The sequence below is a fragment of the Stegostoma tigrinum genome, chromosome 29 (assembly GCF_030684315.1).
Source record: "Stegostoma tigrinum isolate sSteTig4 chromosome 29, sSteTig4.hap1, whole genome shotgun sequence".
In the NCBI taxonomy this organism is placed as follows: Eukaryota; Metazoa; Chordata; class Chondrichthyes; order Orectolobiformes; family Stegostomatidae; genus Stegostoma; species Stegostoma tigrinum.
The window spans coordinates 38,958,850-38,979,207 of NC_081382.1; the positions used below are offsets into that span (position 1 = coordinate 38,958,850).

The 20,358-nt window shown below is 45.5% G+C and overlaps 1 protein-coding gene across 9 annotated transcripts in view; it reads left to right on the forward strand.

Moving 5' to 3' along the window:
• The window catches only part of gpsm1b (G protein signaling modulator 1b), a 233,111-nt gene that overhangs the window by 112,771 nt on the left and 99,982 nt on the right, over nt 1-20,358 (forward strand). For all 9 annotated transcript variants that reach the window (XM_048559204.2, XM_048559205.2, XM_048559206.2 and 6 more), the window contains one exon: nt 7,778-7,886. In XM_048559204.2, the coding sequence (XP_048415161.1) occupies nt 7,778-7,886 (109 nt within the window). The remainder of the gene's footprint in view (nt 1-7,777; nt 7,887-20,358) is intronic.

A 20,358-nucleotide genomic window follows, 5' to 3' on the forward strand; every position in this document is an offset into this window, starting at 1 on the left:
CTTGGTGTGCAGATACATAGATCCCTTAAAATGGCCACCCAAGTGGACAGGGTTGTTAAGAAAGCATATGGTGTTTTGGCTTTCATTAACAGGGGGATTGAGTTTAAGAGTCGTGAGATCTTGTTGCAGCTCTATAAAACTTTGGTTAGACCGCACTTGGAATACTGCGTCCAGTTCTGGGCGCCCTATTATAGGAAAGATGTGGATGCTTTGGAGAGGGTTCAGAGGAGGTTTACCAGGATGCTGCCTGGACTGGAGGGCTTATCTTATGAAGAGAGGTTGACTGAGCTCGGTCTCTTTTCATTGGAGAAAAGGAGGAGGAGAGGGGACCTAATTGAGGTATACAAGATAATGAGAGGCATAGATAGAGTTGGTAGCCAGAGACTATTTCCCAGGGCAGAAATGGCTAGCACGAGGGGTCATAGTTTTAAGCTGGTTGGTGGAAAGTATAGAGGGGATGTCAGAGGCAGGTTCTTTACGCAGAGAGTTGTGAGAGCATGGAATGCGTTGCCAGCAGCAGTTGTGGAAGCAAGGTCATTGGGGTCATTTAAGAGACTGCTGGACATGTATATGGTCACAGAAATTTGAGGGTGCGTACCTGAGGATCAATGGTTGGCACAACATTGTGGGCTGAAGGGCCTGTTCTGTGCTGTACTGTTCTATGTTCTATGTTCTAAAAAGAAATCTGTACTGCTCCTTCGATGTCTGGAGTAACTTGAAATTCATCTTGGAATTAGAAAACATGATGGATTGTCTTTGAGAGAGATAGTAGGAACTGCTGATGCTGGAGAATCTGAAATAGCAAGGTCTAGAGCTGGATGAACACAGCAGGCCAAGCAGCATCAGAGGAACAGGAAAGCTGATGTTTCGGATCTAGACACTTCTTCAGAAATGAGGGAGGGGAAGGGGATTCTGAAATAAATAGGGAGAGAGGGGAAAGCGGATAGAAGATGGATAAAGGAGAAGATAGGTGGAGAGGAGACAGACAGGCCAAGGAGGCAGGGATGGAGCCAGTAAAGGTGGGTGTAGGTGGGGAGGTAGGGAGGAGATAGGTCAGTCCATGGAGGACAGACAGGTCGAGGAGAGAGGATGAGGTTAATAGGTAGGCGATGGGGATGGGGCTTGAGGTCGGAGGAGTGGATAGGTGGGAGGACAGGTTAGGGAGGCAGGTACGAGCTGGGGTTAAAATAGTATCAGAGATAATGGGAACTGCAGATGCTGGAGAATTCCAGGATAATAAAATGTGAGGCTGGATGAACACAGCAGGCCAAGCAGCATCTCAGGAGCACAAAAGCTGACGTTTCGGGCCTAGACCCTTCATCAGGGAGGGGTGGGGAGAGGGAACTGGAATAAATAGGGAGAGAGGGGGAGGCGAACCGAAGATGGAGAGTAAAGAAGACAGGTGGAGAGAGTATAGGTCGGGAGGTAGGGAGGGGATAGGTCAGTCCAGGGAAGACGGACAGGTCAGGGAGGTGGGATGAGGTTAGTAGGTAGATGGGGGTGCGGCTTGGGGTGGGAGGAAGGGATGGGTGAGAGGAAGAACCGGTTAGGGAGGGAGAGACAGGTTGGACTGGTTTTGGGATGCAGTGGGTGGGGGGGAAGAGCTGGGCTGGTTGTGTGGTGCAGTGGGGGGAGGGGACGAACTGGGCTGGTTTAGGGATGCAGTAGGGGAAGGGGAGATTTTGAAACTGATGAAGTCCACATTGATACCATATGGCTGCAGGGTTCCCAGGCAGAATATGAGTTGCTGTTCCTGCAACCTTCGGGTGGCATCAATGTGGCAGTGCAGGAGGCCCATGATGGACATGTCATCTAGAGAATGGGAGGGGGAGTGGAAATGGTTTGCGACTGGGAGGTGCAGTTGTTTGTTGCGAACTGAGCGGAGGTGTTCTGCAAAGCGGTCCCCAAGCCTCCGCTTGGTTTCCCCTGCCCTCCAACCCCACCACACCTGGCACCTTCCCCTGCAACCGCAGGAAATGCTACACTTGTCCCCACACCTCCCCCCTCACCCCTATCCCAGGCCCCAAGATGACATTCCACATTAAGCAGAGGTTCAACTGCACATCTGCCAATGTGGTATACTGCATCCACTGTACCCGGTGCGGCCTCCTGTACATTGGGCTTGAAAATCTCCCCTTCCCCTACTGCATCCCTAAACCAGCCCAGCTCTTCCCCCCCACCCACTGCATCCCAAAACCAGTCCAACCTGTCTCTGCCTCCCTAACCGGTTCTTCCTCTCACTCATCCCTTCCTCCCACCCCAAGCCGCACCCCCATCTACCTACTAACCTCATCCCACCTCCTTGACCTGTCCGTCTTCCCTGGACTGACCTATCCCCTCCCTACCTCCCCACCTATACTCTCTCCACCTGTCTTCTTTACTCTCCATCTTCGGTCCGCCTCCCCCTCTCTCCCTATTTATTCCAGTTCCCTCTCCCCACCCCTCTCTGATGAAGGGTCTAGGCCCGAAACGTCAGCTTTTGTGCTCCTGAGATGCTGCTTGGCCTGCTGTGTTCATCCAGCCTCACATTTTATTATCCAGGTACGAGCTGGGCTGGTTTTGGGATGCGGTTGGGGGAGGGGAGATTTTCAAGCTTGAGAAGTCCACATTGATACCATTGGGCTGCAGGGTTCTCAAGCAAAGTGTTCCTGCAACCTTCGGGTGATAGCGTTGTGGCACTGCAGGAGGCCCAGGATGGACATGTCGACCAAGGAATGGGAGGGGGAGTTAAAATGGTTTGCGTCTGGGAGGTGCAGCTGTTGTTGTGAACTGAGCTTAGATGTTCTGCAAAGCAGTCCCCAAGCCTCTGCTTGGTTTCCCCGATGGAGAGGAGTCCACAGTCGGAACCACGGATACAGTATACCACATTGGCAGATGTGCATCAAACATCTGCTTGATGTGGAAGGTCTTCTTGGGGCCTGGGATGGGGATGAGGGGGTAGGTGTAGGGGCAGGTGTAGCACTTCCTGCAGTTGCAGGGAAAAGTGCCGGGTGTCATGGGGCTGGAGGGGAGTGTGAAGCGGACGAGGGAGTCATGGAGAGAGTGGTCCCTCTGGAAGGCAGACAAGGGTGGGGAGGGAAAAATGTCTTTGGTGATGGGGTCGGATTGCAGATGGCGGAAGTGTCTGAAGATGATGCATTCAATCGGTTAATGATAGGTAGAGGATTGTCTTTGTTGTTTTGAAAGTAGGGCATCTGTGTCTTCCTTAATGGCCTGATCCTTTCTGTTAATTGTCAATAAATATAAAAGGCTCAAAGGTTTGCTTTGTTCTCAAAAATGAAAATTGAACACCACAAGGCTCAACATTCTGAAATAAATCTACTGGCAAGTGACAGTTGAGTTTCCAAAGTAGCTACTTTCTCTGTGTTTTGGATAAAAACGGGCAGTCTCCACTTAATGGTGAAAAGCAAAATCACTGTGAGTGAGTACAAAATCATACCTAGGTTTTGCCATTCAGTTTTGGAGCAGTGTTGAAACTTTCCGCAAGAAGAGAAGTTTGATGTCTCAAAAGAAGCCTTGCGGTTTCTTCATTCTCGTCACTGGTCTATCTGGTCCTATAGGAGATAATGAGAACTGCAGATGATGGAGAATCCGAGATAACAAAGTGTGGAGCTGGATGAACACAGCAGGCCAAGCAGCATCTCAGGAGTTGTGCTCCTAAGATGCTGCTTGGCCTGCTGTGTTCATCCAGCTCCACACTTTGTTATCTAGTCCTATAGTCGGGCGTCTGCACTGAGTCATGAACCACGTGGCAACATAATTCAGTTTGCTGTGACAGATAATCAATAATTTGACAATGATCTGTTATTTCCTTTTAATTGCATGGTCTGGTTTATGATTCACATGTGGATTGTATTGATATCGACAAGTTTGACAAGGGATCCAGAAAATGTGAGGAACAGATGATACTGCAGGCACCTGGACACTGTGTAGTCTTAATTAAATTTTAACTTAATTTCCATAACCTATCTCGCCTCCTGTTTCGGCATGATTTTGGATTCTAGTCAATGGACAAACCAATATCATTTGAATTGACCCTAAACCAGGTTCCCACTGCTCCCATGAGCAATTTTTTTTACATCAGGAATGGGCTCGATGAGTAGTGCATGTATCCAGGCTGAGTGGAGGAACCTAAATGGTAATCAAACTTCATTTTATTTGTACATTGCATCCAGTTTATCAACATTTCCCCTCATGGCCCACTGTTGCATTCCATATCCTATTGGGAGACTTGAAGGTCCATACTTTGTTATCTGGTCCTATAGTCGGACGTCTACACTGAGTCATGAACGACGTGGCAACATAATTCAGTTCACTATGACAGATAATCAAGAAATTGACAATTATCTGTTATTTTCTTGTAATTGCATCGTCTGGCTTATGATTCACATGTGGATAGTATAGATGTTGACAAGTTTGATAAGGGATACAGAAAATATGAAGAACAGCTGACACTGGGCACCTGGACACACTGTGTGTAGTCTTAATTAAATTTTAGGTGATTACCATTTACCAGTTGACATTTCCCTTCATGGCCCGCTGTTGCATTCCATATCCTATTGGGAGACTTGAAGGTGTTGGTCTGCTTATGAACATACAAATTAGGAGCAAGAGAATGCCATCAATCTGTGATGAGGTGCACTTGTGAATATATTACTCACTTGAATTGTTTGACGTATTGGCCAAGTCTCCAAGTATTGATCATCAGCACAAGGTGCTGGTGTTTGGGGAAAAAAAAGGCAGAAATGAGACATGTAAGGGGAACAATTTTATGCTTAGATTATAGGAGTGACTTGCACTTATTGCCAGGATAGAACTTTCAACAGCATTCACACGCTTAAGCTTCCTTTTCTCTTCCAAGTATCAAATGATGTGCTAAGAAGATAGCTTCCTTTCCTCAAGATTTTAGAATGTTTGCTATCTGCACTCTTTTCGACTTGATTTGTTTCAGGACAATGGAATCATTGGGGTTAATCCTATGGGATGGGCTACACGCATGTTGAATTGCTTGTCATCAATAAATGTATTAAGAGGTGACAAGTGTGACAATGGAGATCACTTGGAAATTCAGTGCCCCTTCTTTTGACAAGGATGTTGTATGATTAAGAAGGCCGACTAATAAGTCATTGCTGATGAGAAATTCTCTAACTTAACAGCATGGTAGGTTATTTACATGTGATACAACTGCTATTAGTCAAACAGAAAGTCTGTTGCATCAAGCATTTTACCAGTCGTCTTGGAAAAAGGACTTTATCATCAGCATTTAGCTGTATCATTTGTGATTTCAGTTGGTTAACAATCTCTCTAAAGCTTTTTTTAATGTGTTCTTGGGAAATGGGTCTCTCGGGTAAGGCCAGCATTTATCATCACATTTCTAATGACCCTGGAGATGGGTATGGTGAGTTGCCCTCCCAAGCTACTGTGTCTACGTGAGTTCCAGGAATTTGATCCAACGAAGGTGGAGGAATTCAAGATGAGAGTGGTGTGTAACTCAAAGGGGAATGAAGATCGCAGTAGTTGTAGCAGCCCTTGTTCTCCTGGGTGGAAGAATTTGCATGTTTGAATCATGCAGTCTAAGAAGCTTTAGTATGTTAATCCACTGCAGCTTGTAAATGATGCTCACTGCAGAAACTGTGTGCTGGTGGTGGATCGTGTGAACACGTAACATTGTGGATGTGGTACCAGTTGTTTGGACTGCTTTGTCCTGGATGGGACAGGCCAGAGAGGATTATCACACTCCTGATGTCTTCTTTGTGGGTGGTGAGAGGTCTTTGGGGAGTTGATCTTATCAGTGCAATGGTTGAACTGGTGGTTTTGCTAATTGCTGGTAAACCAACATTAATTGAAGATATATTAAACATAACATAGAACAGTACAGCACAGCACAGGCCCTTCGGCCCACTCTGTTGTGCTGAACTTTTACCTTAATCCTAAATTCTATCTAAGCTCCACCCCGACCTTATACTATCATCCATGTGCCTATCTAATAAGAGCAGGATTTTCAGACCATTAAGTTTGTTCTTTGCAAAAGACCACATAGGGTTCATGATAGAGAAAAAGGAGCATGAATAGGCCATTCAGCCCCTTGAATTTCTTCTGCCATTCAGAAAGTTCATTGCTGATCAGATTGTGGCTTCAATTCCAATTCTTGTGTGTTCCCATTTCCCAAAATATCAGCTGACCTGTCAGTCAAAAATCTGTCAAATGCAGCCTTGAACATCTTCAGTGACTCAGCCCCACTCCTCACTGTGGAGCCAAGTTCCAAATATTCATGGTGCTTTTACAGCACATGCTCCTCCTCGTGGCAGTGTTAAATGAGAATCCCCTTATTTTGAAACCATGATCTCAGTTCTAGACATCCCCGCCATGAGGCGAAACATGCTTTTGGCATCCACCCCGTTAATCCTTTTGGGATCTTGTATATTTCAATAAAGTTACTTTTTGTTCTTCAAAACTCCAATGATTGTATATTTTTTTAAAAATTAATTTGTGGGATGTTGGCATTGCTGGCTAGCCAACCTTTAATGCCTGTCCCTACTTGTAAAGGTGACAATGGGGGATGAGCTCCCTTCTTGAACTGCTGCAGTCCGTCCTGCTGAGCCAGGTGGTCTCACCTGTGCCCTGTGCACGTTTAATGATATTTCCCTAATTTTATACTCGATTGGCCTGCAGTCAGGATTAACAAGTGTACATATGGTCATACGAATAGACCATTCGGTCTTTCAAACCTGTTTTGCCATTCAGTCAGATCCTGGCTGATCTGTTTGAGTTGTAAATTTCACATTCTCAAGTAGCCCTGATCGACTCTTAGTTCTTGCGGGCCAGGTCAGAATTAACATTTTCCCCCATGCCCACCTTGTCAACATAGTTCAGGATATTGTAAACTTCAATCAAGACATCCCACACTCTTCTAAACTCCAGCGGACAGGAAAAACAGCCTGTTCAACCTTACCTCGTTAGAAACCTGCTCATTCCAGGTAAACTTCATCCAAACTGCCTCTTGACACACTTGCACTTTTCCTTAAGTAAGGAGGTCTAAACTATCCACAGTATTCAAGTTGTGGTCTCACCAATTCGCTTTATAGCATCACAGACACGTTGCTACCCGTATGTTCAATTCCTGTTGTAATAAACTGTAGCAATCCATTAGCATTCTTAATTAATTGCTGCACCTGCGAACTGATTCCTACACAGACTGTACCCAATGCAGTCTTGTCTTCAAGAGATATTGTGAAAAGTTTGTTTCCTTAGATTAAACAGAACTGCAAGTCGCATAGTAAAATAGAGAATTTAATATATTGTTTAGCATTTACCTTGAGTTTGACATTCGATGCCTCACGTCCTGTGTGATATCATTTGGATCCAGATGTACATATCCTTATAACTTCTAAATCTGTTCTGCATCCATTACTCATCACTGCATCCTTTAAACTATAGAAAAATGCGTTGGACATGCAAATATCAAAAGAGCCTTTTGGTCTTATTTTTCAGTTAATTCTCTCAAATTTACTAAGAGTTTTATGTGAATTATCTTTGTACAGCAAAAAAGCGGGTTCTGTCAAGATTCTAAATGTGAAAAACTTAATTGTAAGGAGTTGTAAAATAAATATTGAAAAAATTATACAACATCTGAGAAAACCAGATTCTGATAACTCAAATGCTTTGGATGTGACAGGAGGGCAATAGGATCGTCCAATCTGATCTGCACAATGGGGGCACGTGAGCAAGAGTTTGGAACTGACAAGTAAGATGTTGTTATTTTTCGTTGTTTGGCCAGAGTTGGTGAAGGGAGAGCCTGCTGGAGCCTAGGAAACGCCTATGTGTCCCTCGGAAACCATGAGCAAGGACTGCAGTTCGCTTCACGACATCTGGAAATCTCCAGAGAGGTAAGGCACCTTTGTCAAATCAGGCAACATGGAAGGAGACGCTTTTCCCATGATGCTTGTTATTGCTGTAAGAGGGCATGGCCCAATTCGTCATTCCTCTGTGCCCTTTCTCCTTGTTCGTTTGTTTTTTTTTCCCTCCTTCAAGTGTGCAGCTAATTCCATTGTGAAAATTATTACCAAATCTGCTACTTCTTGAACACCACGTCCCAAATCTCAACTGTTAATTCGATAAAAGTTCTCATTTTTGTTTTGGTTTCTTTTACCAGTTAAATCTGTGCCATTTGGTTGTCAACCTTTCTGCTGGGGAAGACTGTTTCTTCTTCAGTCTTATCAAAACCCTCTTTTAAAGATTTGAATGTTCTGTTAAATGTCCTCTTCTCCTTCTCTTTAAGGAAAATAAGTTGGCATTGATGAAATGTGAAGTGAAATTGAGACATCTGCTCACCCAACGCAACATAAGAAAGCTGAGTTGTCGACTGAAGTGTGCCAAGAATAGAATGGCTCTTACTTCATTGACCAATGTCCTGAACTATCGTGAAATAGGCAGCAATCAGTAGGAGAATCAGTTTGCATGCTTCTTCTCTAGACCTTGTCCATATCTAGAAGCCAGCCACTCACTGGTGAAGGATTCAGCTCTTTTTATCATTTAATTTATTACAAACACCAGTTTCTACCTTTCCATTGTAAGCCCTTTCCCTCTCATAGAAGCATTTAAAAAAGGAGCAGAAGTAGGCCAATCGGCCCTTGGAGACTACACCATCGCTCAGGACGATCGTGGCTGATCATAAAATCTTAGTATCCCATTCCTGCTTTCTCTCCATACCCTGTGACCCCTTTAGCCACGAGGGCCACGTCCAGCTTCCTTTTGAATATATCTAATGAACGGGCCCCAAAAGCTTTCTATGGTAGAGAACGCCACAGGTTCACAATTCTCTGAGAGAAGAAATTCTCCCTCATCTCAGTCCTGTATGACTTACCTTTATTGTCCAGAGGCAACCATCCACCGGAGAAGAATTCAAACTTTTATTTTCTAATCAGCCTGTTCAGAGGTGTTACTACACCCTTGTAGAATAGGTCGGAATTAAAACCGGGCTTCGTGTCTCAGAGTTAGAAGCGCTACCCTTGCACCACAAGGCCAAATATTTCAGTCTTTTTAAACAAAGTGTATTCAGAGAAGCTACTGCGCATCACTGGAGCAGGACTTCAACGCAGGCCTCCTTGTCCAGAGGTAGGGGCATTACCACCACTCCAGAAGAGCCCTGAAAGAAAACAGCTCTTGCAATCAACTTTGGATATGATTTGCTTCAGTATTAAAGGAACCCGTGGTTCTAACTCTTAGCAGCTGCCTGACAGTGATATATGGCCGTGATGCCCATATTCTGTGCAAATATGAACCATCTCATGAAAATGGGTAAAGCCTGTTGAGGTAGGATTACGTTAAACAACAAGTAGATTATCCTGTCCCACGTAGCTCGGGGTATCAAGGATAGTGTATACAAATAAAGAACTTGCAATTAAGAAGCACCTTTCTCATCCTTTGGTTGTAGAATCCTTTGAAACATCCAATGAATTACTTTGAAACTGGCAGGCAATTCGCATTTACCAGATCCCACAAGCAGTAGTGAGAATATTCAGGTACTAAATTTTTGTCAATGGTTGCAACCGTTGTGCAAGATGCTAGATGGCACTGTCTGCTCTTCTCCAAATATTGCCATGCAGTCTCTTTAGCTTTCCTGACAGGCAGTTGGGGCTTCAGTTTAATGTCTATCTCAGAAAAGACAGCAGCTCTGACAATGCAGCACTCCTAAGCACCGCACTGCAATATTCGATGAAATTATAAAGTTCCTGAATGGAATTTGAGTCCAGAGGATCACAGGTAGCAATTCAACCAACTAATGGAAGATGAAGAAAAGATGATTTTTCCCGTTAAATTGAAAAGGCTTTGAATAGATTAACACCATGAATTTGGCTCCTTCCAGTGAGCTCAAATTGGCACATTATGTGCCAGTATGATACAACGTGCCAATTCAAATTAGCTGTGTGCTGAATGATTCAGAATTTGAATAAAATTACTGGTTTCAGCCAAAAGAAACCTGTAATATAACAGGAGATTTAGCAATTCTACTTGTGAAGCAAGAGATAAATTTAGAATTTTTAGTTTTGCACTGGAGAAGTGGGAAACGGATAAATGAAAAATCCCTTGTCCAGCTTGGTGAGCAGATTGAATGTGTGGGAGGTTAGGGAGGAAGTTGCAGGGACCCTAGCAGAAATATCTGTATCATCTATAACCACAGGCAAGGTGCTGGAGGACTGCAGGGTGGCTAGTGTTGTGCTTTTATTCAAGAAAGTCTGTAACAAGAAGCCAGGGAACTATAGATCTGTGAGGCTGTCATCAGTGGTGGGTAAGTTGTTGGAGGTGATTCTGAAAAAAAAGGATTTACGTACATTTGGAGAGGCAAGGACTGATTAGGGATAGTCAGCACAGTTTTGTGTGTGGGAAATTGTGTCTCACAGACTTGGTTGTGTTTTTTGAGCAAGTTACAGAAAAGATTGATGAGGGCAGTGCAGTAGACATTGTTTATTTGGACTTTAGTAAAGCCTTTGACAAGGCTTTGCATGGTAGACTAATTATTAAAGTTAGATCACATGGGATTCAGGGTGAGCTTGTCAATTGGATACAAAATTGATTTAACAATAGGAGACAGATGGTGGTTGTGTTGGGTTGTTTTTCAGATTGGAGGCCTGTGATCAGAGGCGTTCCACAGCAATCAGTACTAGGTCCACTTTTATTGTCATTTATATAAAAGATTTGGACGGGAATATTGGAGGCATGATTCGTCAATTTGTTAATGACACCAAAATTGGTGGTATATGAACAGTGAAGGAGATTATCTAAGATTACAAAAGGATCATAATCAGTTGGGTCAATAGGCTGAGGCATGGCAAAAGGAAGTTTAATTTGGATAAAAAAATGTGAGGCTGGATGAACACAGCAGGCCCAGCAGCATCTCAGGAGCACAAAAGCTGACGTTTCGGGCCTAGACCCTTCATCAGAGAGGGGGATGGGGTGAGGGTTCTGGAATAAATAGGGAGAGAGGGGGAGGCGGACCGAAGATGGAGAGAAAAGAAGATAGGTGGAGAGGAGAGTATAGGTGGGGAGGTAGGGAGGGGGATAGGGCAGTCCAGGGAAGATGGACAGGTCAAGGAGGTGGGATGAGGTTAGTAGGTAGGAGATGGAGGTGCGGCTTGGGGTGGGAGGAAGGGATGGGTGAGAGGAAGAACAGGTTAGGGAGGCAGAGTCGGGTTGGACTGGTTTTGGGATGCAGTGGGTGGAGGGGAAGAGCTGGGCTGGTTGTGTGGTGCACCTTCACTCGCTTCCAACACAAGTCCTCCTCCTGGACACCACCCCCAGGCCTCGTACCTTCCCTCGACCTCTTCATCTCTAACTGCCGTCGAGACTTTAACCGCCTCAACCTCTCCACCCCTCTCACCCACTCCAACCTCTCCCCCGCAGAACAGGCAGCCCTCCGCTCCCACCCCAACCTCACCATCAAACCCGCAGACAATGGTGGCGCAGTGGTAGTATGGCGCACTGACCACTACATCGCCGAGGCCAGACGCCGACTCTCCGACACCACCTCCTACCGCCCCCTCGATCATGACCCCACACCCGAGCACCAAACCATCATCTCCAACACCATTCGTGACCTCCCACCCACAGCCTCCAACCTCATTGTTCCCCAACCCCGCACGGCCTGTTTCTATCTCCTTCCCAAAATCCACAAACCTGTCTGCCCTGGCCGACCCATCGTCTCAGCCTGCTCCTGCCCCACCGAACTCATCTCCACCTATCTGGACTCCATTTTCTCCCCTTTGATCCAGGAACTCCCTACCTACGTCCGTGACACCACCCACGCCCTCCACCTCCTCCAGGACTTCCAATTCCCTGGCCCCCAACACCTCATTTTCACCATGGATGTCCAGTACCTCTACACCTGCATTCCGCATGCAGATGGCCTCAAGGCCCTCCGCTTCTTCCTGTCCCGCAGGCCCAACCAGTCCCCCTCCACCGACACCCTCATCCGCCTAGCCGAACTCGTCCTCACCCTCAACAACTTCTCTTTCAATTCCTCCCACTTCCTACAGACTAAGGGGGTGGCCATGGGCACCCGCGTGGGCCCCAGCTATGCCTGCCTCTTTGTAGGTTACGTGGAACAGTCCCTCTTCCGCACCAACACAGGCCCCAAACACCACCTCTTCCTCCGTTACATTGATGACTGTATCGGCGCCGCCTCTTGCTCCCCAGAGGAGCTCGAACAGTTCATCCACTTCACCAACACCTTCCACCCCAACCTTCAGTTCACCTGGGCCATCTGCAGCACATCCCTCACCTTCCTGGATCTCTCAGTCTACATCTCAGGCAACCAGCTTGTAACTGATGTCCATTTCAAGCCCACCGACTCCCACAGCTACCTAGAATACACCTCCTCCCACCCACCCTCCTGCAAAAATTCCAAGCCCTATTCCCAATTCCTCCGCCTCCGCCGCATCTGCTCCCACGATGAGGCATTCCACTCCCGCACATCCCAGATATCCAAGTTCTTCAAGGACCGCAACTTTCCCCCCACAGTGGTCGAGAACGGCCTTGACCACGTCTCCTGCATTTCCCGCAACACATCCCTCACACCCCGCCCCCGCCACAACCGCCCAAAGAGGATCCCCCTTGTTCTCACACACCACCCCACCAACCTCCGGATACAACGCATCATCCTCCGACACTTCCGCCATCTACAATCCGACCCCACCACCCAAGACATTTTTCCATCCCCACACCTGTCTGCTTTCCGGAGAGATCCCTCTCTCTGTGACTCCCTTGTTCACTCCACACTGCCCTCCAACCCCACCACACCCGGCACCTTCCCCTGCAACCGCAGGAAATGCTACACTTGCCCCCACACCTCCTCCCTCACCCCTATCCCAGGCCCCAAGATGACTTTCCACATTAAGCAGAGGTTCACCTGCACATCTGCCAATGTGGTATACTGCATCCACTGTACCCGGTGTGGCTCCCTCTACATTGGGGAAACCAAGCGGAGGCTTCGGGACCGCTTTGCAGAACATCTCCGCTCGGTTTGCAATAAACAACTGCACCTCCCAGTCGCAAACCATTTCCACTCCCCCTCCCATTCTTTAGATGACATGTCCATCATGGGCCTCCTGCAGTGCCACAATGATGTCACCCGAAGGTTGCAGGAACAGCAACCCATATTCCGCCTGGGAACCCTGCAGCCTAATGGTATCAATGTGGACTTCACCAGCTTCAACATCTCCCCTTCCCCCACCGCATCCCAAAACCAGCCCAGTTCGTCCCCTCCCCCCACTGCACCACACAACCAGCCCAGCTCTTCCCCTCCACCCACTGCATCCCAAAACCAGTCCAACCCGACTCTGCCTCCCTAACCTGTTTTTCCTCACCCATCCCTTCCTCCCACCCCAAGCCGCACCTCCATCTCCTACCTACTAACCTCATCCCACCTCCTTGACCTGTCCGTCTTCCCTGGACTGACCTATTCCCTCCCTACCTCCCCACCTATACTCTCCTCTCCACCTATCTTCTCCTCTCCACCTATCTTCTTTTCCCCATCTTCGGTCCGCCTCCCCCTCTCTCCCTATTTATTCCAGAACCCTCAGCCCATCCCCCTCTCATGAAGGGTCTAGGCCCGAAACGTCAGCTTTTGCGCTCCTGAGATGCTGCTGGGCCTGCTGTGTTCATCCAGCCTCACATTTTATTATCTTGGATTCTCCAGCATCTGCAGTTCCCATTATCATTAATTTGGATAAATGTGAGGTAGTGCAATTGGGTAAAATAAACAAGGGCTGGACTTATACACTTACAGTAGAGCCTTGGGTAGTGTTGTAGAACAGTGATCAATGGGTTCAGGTACATAATTGTTTGAAATTTGCGTCACATGTAGACTGGGTGGTTAAGAAGACATTTGGCACACTTGCCTTCATTGCTGAGACCTTCGAGTATGAGAGTTGTGACATGATGTTGCACTTGCATAGAATGCTGGTAAGGTCTCTTCTGGATTACTGTGTGCAGTTCTGGTCGCTCTGTTATAGGAAGGAAGTTATTAAATTGGAGAGGGTTCAGATGTTGCCAGGAATAGTGAGTTTTAAGTTAGAAAAATAGACTAGGACTTTTTTTCCCGCTAGAGCATTGGAGCTTGAGGAGTGACCTTTATAGAGCTTTATACAATCATGGGGAGCATAGACAAGGTGAACAGCAAGGGTCTTTCCCCAGGGTGGGGAAGTTCAAAACTAGGGGGCATATTTTTAAGGTGAGAGGAGGAAGATTTAAAAAGGATGCGAGGGGCTACTTTTATACACAGAGAATAGTTAGTGTGTGAACTGAATTGCCAGAGGAAGTGGTGGTTGCAGGTACAGTTACACCATTTAAAAGACATTTGGATAAGTTCTTGAACAAGAAACATGAATGGGTTAAATGCGGGCAAGTGGGTCTAGCTTAGTCAGGGAACATGGTCGGTGTGGTCTAGTTTCCATGCTGTGTGACTCTATGACTGTATAACCTTGTCTTAAACTTCACTTACCAAGAAAAGATTGCAAATTTAGCATTGGACACAAAACTTAGCCTGTTTCCTGTGAGACAAACTTAATATCAATTAAGACTGTGCAATTGACGGTAACCTTAGATGGTGCTAGATCCATTTCTTACCCTTTTAACTACAGAGCATTAGTTATGTAGCCTAGAGAGATGTGAATCCGACATGTTAAACCAATTACGATTATATCTCTTGGTAGGCTTACGGCTGCCAAGCTAAACACTTTCAATGGACACTAAATCAATTGATTGTTAATGACAAGCAAATTAGCCAGCAGATAGGCATTCGCATGCTCTGGAGTGTTTAATGTGAATGATCCCAGAAAATGTGAGAACCAGAGATGATTGATGCAATCTCTCAATGTAGAAACTTGATGTCACGTGTTCTTTTAGGGGTTGAAGACCATTGTGTTCTGCGAAAGACTTGCCACTTTGTGAGCTTGGGATGTTTCATGGTACTTTACTATTTGGAAGAATAGTCACTGTTGCTGTGTAGGCAATGTGGCAGTTCATACTATACCCCAAGTAGCCATGTGACAAAAGGAAATAATATGCTTTAGTGGTGCAGATGGGGCAGCCTTGCAATGGATAGTCCACTGACAGTTGTATTTAATATCGAGCTTTGGTCTGCCTTGGTACTGTAGCACTAAATCTGTGGGAGCATCAACCAGTGTAAGATCATTGCAGTTTGATAGTACATTTAAATGGCAAGAAAACGTTCTCTTCAATGCTGTATTATTTATGATTTATTCAGGTCTAAGGCTTCTATTTGCTGAAACCAGAATACAATCACATTCCAAGACAAAAATGTAATGCATCTGAATTGGTCCCAGAGCTGGCAACATATTTTATTTCATATATTTTTAAACTCATTCAAGGGATTTAAGTGAGGCCAGCTTTTATTGACCATCCTTATAGTGCTCTTGAGAAGGTGTGGAAAATCACCTTTTTGGAGTTGTTACAATCCATTTTGCATTTGGTGCTGGCAGGCAGTTAGTTCCAGCAAATCTAACCCAGCGACCGTGAAGGAGCAGCGATATAATTCCAAGTTGGGCTCGGAGGCAACTTGCAGGCTCCCAAGCATCTGATGCTCCTGTGCTTCTTGATGGCGGAGGTTGTGGGTTTGGACACTGCTATCGAAGGAGGCTTGGTGATTTCCTGCAGATGACCACTCTGCCACTGTGTGGGGTGGCGGAGATAGTGAATAAAGGTGGTGGCTGAGGTAACAGTGAAACAGGCTGCTTTGTTGTGGATCACATGTAGTTTCTTGAGAATGGTTGCTGCTTTCATCCAGGCAAGTAGAGAGGACAGAGTAATGCAAATGCAAAGTGTGGGATGCTGGAATAATTATGTATACAGTCATGTACAAGAGTCTGAGAAGAGTGATAAAATCAACTGTACAAGAGGGATATACTTCGCTAGAACTGGAGAATGTACTGTGGTGTCAATAAAGGCATTTGAAGTAACGTTCCAGAGTTAGCCTCGAGTCACTCTTCGATAGGTGGGAGCCTCGAGTTCATGTGTAATATACTTTATTCATTAAATAATCTTTATGTACATTCATAGTTACTAAAACAGTTTGGTTCTGTACAGTCCATGTGTGTGGAGAACAAACAAACATTGGAGTTTGATTTTCTGAGTCTGAAGTACCTGAAGAGAGATCTTCAATGTGGAACCAAACCTTAATCCAAGGAATATTCCTTTACACTCATGACTTGTGCCTTTAGGTCATGGAAAGTAACAAACAATATCTGTTAGCTTGCCAGCCTAATGTTACAGTTAGGAGATTTGATCTCCTTGTTGGCACTTTAATTCCTCTGTCTTGTGAAGAGTTGCTGAGTTGAAGTTGAGAGAACTCTAGACTTGGTGGTAAGGCAGTAATTGAATTGTAAAGCAGCAAGAGCTTTTGGACTGTACAGATAGCTATCATGTATTGCTGCATGACTATTGCATGTTGTCTTGTGGATTGCAATCAGTTCTAACCAGCACCAAAACATATCAGACCACATGAAATTGGAACAGATTAAGCTGTTCGACCCTTGAAGCCTAAGATCGTGGCTGATCTGATCTTCCTCGCGTTCACTTCCCTGATCAAGATTCTAACTGTCTCAGCCTTAAACATACAGAAAGACTCAGCCCCCACAGCCCTTTGGCAAAGAATGCCAAAGGCTCCGAACCCTCTGAGACAAGGAATTCCATCTCATCTCAGTCTTAAATTGAGACCCTTCATACTGAGACCATGCCCTCTGGTTCTAGACTCTCCCATGAGGGGAGACATCTTCTCAGCATTTACCCTGTCGAGCCACTTAAGAATCCTGTTTGCTTCAATGAGAACACAGGGTAGATGGACTACTTCCACTAATTGTAGATTCCAGTCTGAGAATTAGGGCCAGATCATTCAAAACTGATGTCAGTATGTACTTCTGTATTCAGAGTGGTAAATGTTAGGAACTGTCTTCCGCAAGAAACAGTGGATGCTGAATCAGTTGTTTATTTTAAATCTGAGACACGCAAAATTTTGTTCGGCGAATGTATGAAGTATATAGGCCAAAGCAGGGATATGGAATTAGGCCACAGATCAGCCACAATCTCTTTGCATGGTGGAATGGGCTTGAGGGGCTGAATGGTCTACTCCCTTTCCTATATTCCAGTCTTCTAAATTTCTATGAGTGGAGGTCCAAAGCGATTAATCCTCGTGCAAAAGGTAATCTCTACATACCAGGGATCATCTGGTGAGCATAAATGGAAACCATTCCATGGGATTTTTGTTCAAGCATTTTATGTTTCTGATGTTAATGCTTTTGTTCAGTTTTGTCAGCCAGTAGCCCTGTACCTGCCATAAACAGCTCAAGTCCTCCTTGGTATTCAGTCCCAGTGACACCAGTCACCTGTTGGAAGTCCACTTAGCCAGGCAGAGGTTGCCAGCTTGGACCAGCTCTCTCCATCCGAGCTCAAGGATGCTGAAGTCCATCTTAGCACCTTTTATGGTCATCGAGTTCAAGATTAGCCAACTAAGCCCAGGCCTGGTATTGAACCCTGGGACCTTCTGTGGTTTCTCTGTCTCAATTGCAGACTGACTAAACATAAAAGTAACACAACACCGAGTCCATTCAGCCCATTGTGCACATGGTACCCCCATTCCCCATGTTGTTTATCCATTGCCCCACATATATTTTCAAGCACAGCATTTGTCCAATTTTATTCGAGGCTTTGAGCAATAGGGAGAGGCACAATAGGCTGGGGCTGTTTTCCATGGAGCATTGGAGGCTGAGGGGTGACCTTAGAAGTTTATAAAATCATGAGGGCTATAGATAGGGTAAATGGTAAAGGCCTTTCCCCCAGGGTAGGGGAGTCCAAAACTAGAGGGCATAGGTTTAAGGTCAGAGTAGAAAGATATAAAAAGGATGTATGGGGTGATTTTTTGACACAGAAGGTGGTGCGTATATGTGGAGGCTGGAACAATTATAACATTTAAAAGGCATCTGGATGTGTACATGAAAAGGAAGGGTTTAGAGGGATATGGGCCAAATGCTGGCAAACGGAATTAGATTAATTTAGGAGTTAGTAGGAACTGCCAATACTGGAGAAACTCTACACCTTGTTATCTCAGATTTATTTAGGATATCTGATCAGCGTGGACGAGTTGGACCAAAGGGTCTGTTTCCATGCTGCACTACTTGATGACTCGAAGGCTATGACTGTTTGAAGTTGCGAATGGATCTACATCTAATACTCATTGGGAAAGTGCAATCCAGGTTGTGACAGCTTCTTGATTTTCTATTATAACAAAGTTCTCGTCCCACTTCTTTTTTAAACCACTTACCTTAAACCTGATTTTCCTGGTTGCTACCAATTTGTCATTGCATTATTTCCTTGTGCATTACAGCAGTGGCTAAATTTCAGAATTGGCTATACAGTACTTTGGGATGTCAGGTGATCATGGTCTAAACATAAAGGCTTTTTTTTAAAGAACTATTCTATCATAATTATTCCTGATTTTGAACGTGCATTTATTAGACCTCACCCACCCGTTCCAGGAACAGTCTCACTTCCCTCGCTCCTCCTAATCCCAGGTCCTGCTCCGATAAATCTCCTCTGCTCCCTCCCTCTTCAGAAACACTTGGGCCAGGACTTCTCTGTCAGCTCAGAGGTCTGATATTGGGTGGATATGCGTGACACTGGTGCTTTTTACAAGTGGCTGCCAGTTGAGTGGTCCAACAACAATGCCTCCCTTTTGGGCCTTTGAACACGGAAGCTGCCTGCTTCTGGCCACGCTGTTGTCAAAATGCTGCAGAATAGAATCACTGTGGGGTGCTAACCTGGTACACCTTCCCGTGATTTTACTTGGCAGCCCCATCTTTGGGCCCTCCTCTCGGAAACTGTAAAATTCAGACTGTCATGCCCAGCTATTTTGACCGCTGTATTTTGCATGATGGTGTGTTATTTTGACCTGCAAGAAAACATTTTGAGTTGAACATGTGAACCTAGAGACTTTGCTTTTTTTTTTCTGGGCAGCCATACATTTCTACCAGTTGACTATGTGCTCCCCATCTGTACATTTTGCCTGGCTTACTGCTGTTTTGTACTTTCCCCTGAGTGACACAGGGAACCGCAGAGGGAGAATTAAGCAGTACCTGTCTTCAGCACAATCAACCTTTCATGTGTTTAAATTAGTAACTCAAATCTATGGTTATAAACTGCGGGACGTATAATTGTTTTGCTATTAGTGGTAACGCATTAATTAATCACGGTAATTACATCTAAATTACATATGCAGAATTGGGTTAATTAGAAACCAATTCTGTTGCTGAAGACCCAAGCCACTTTCTGGAGTGCTAAGGATCTAATTGTTACCAGTGGAATAACTCTGCCTCTATATTTGAACCTAATTTTAGCTGTTTGCTGCAGGTTAGCTGAGCCAGTGACATTTTGCCCATGGTGATGGGGAGGTGATGGCCTAGTGGTATTATTGCTGGACTGTTAATCCAGAGACCGTCACAGTGGCTCAATGGTTAGCACTGCTGCTTCTCAGCAACAGGTACCCGGGCTTGATTCCACCCTCTGGTGACTGCCTTTGTGGAGCTGCACGTTCTCCCGTGTCTGTGTGGGTTTCCTCTGGTTTCCTCGTACAGTCCAAAGCTGTGCAGGCTAGGTGGTTTGAACATGCTAAATTTCTGTAGTGTTCAGAGATGTATAGTTGAGGTGGGTATAGGGGAATAGGTCTGGGATGTCTGAGAGTCGGTGTGGACTTGTTGGGCTGAAGGACCTGTTTCCACACTGTCGGGATTCTGTGAATTGTGTGATTAGACTCAGATAAGGTTCTGGGGAGCCGGGTTGAATCCTGCCATGCCAGATGGTGGAATTTGAATTCAATAAATATCTGGAATTAAGAATCTAATGTTGACCACAAATCCACTGTCAATCTGGATGTGAGTTTGCTCGCTGAGCTGGAAGGTTAGTTTTCAGACGTTTCGTCACTATTCTAGGTAACATCATCAGTGAGCCTCCGACGAAGCGCTGGTGTTATGTCCCATTTTCTATTTATCTGGTTAGGTTTCCTTGGGTTGGTGATGTCATTTCGTGTTCTTTTTCTCAGGGGGATGGTAGATTGGCTCCAAATCAATGTGTTTGTTGATGGAGTTCCGGTTGGAGAGCCATGCTTCTAGGAATTCTCGTGCATGACAAACACTACATTGGACAAACAGGCAGAAAGCTAGCCACCGGGATACATGAACATCAACTAGCCACAAAACGACATGACCCACTATCACTCGTATCCTTACATACAGATGAGGAAGGACACCACTTTGATTGGGACAACACATCCATCCTAGGACAAGCCAAACAGAG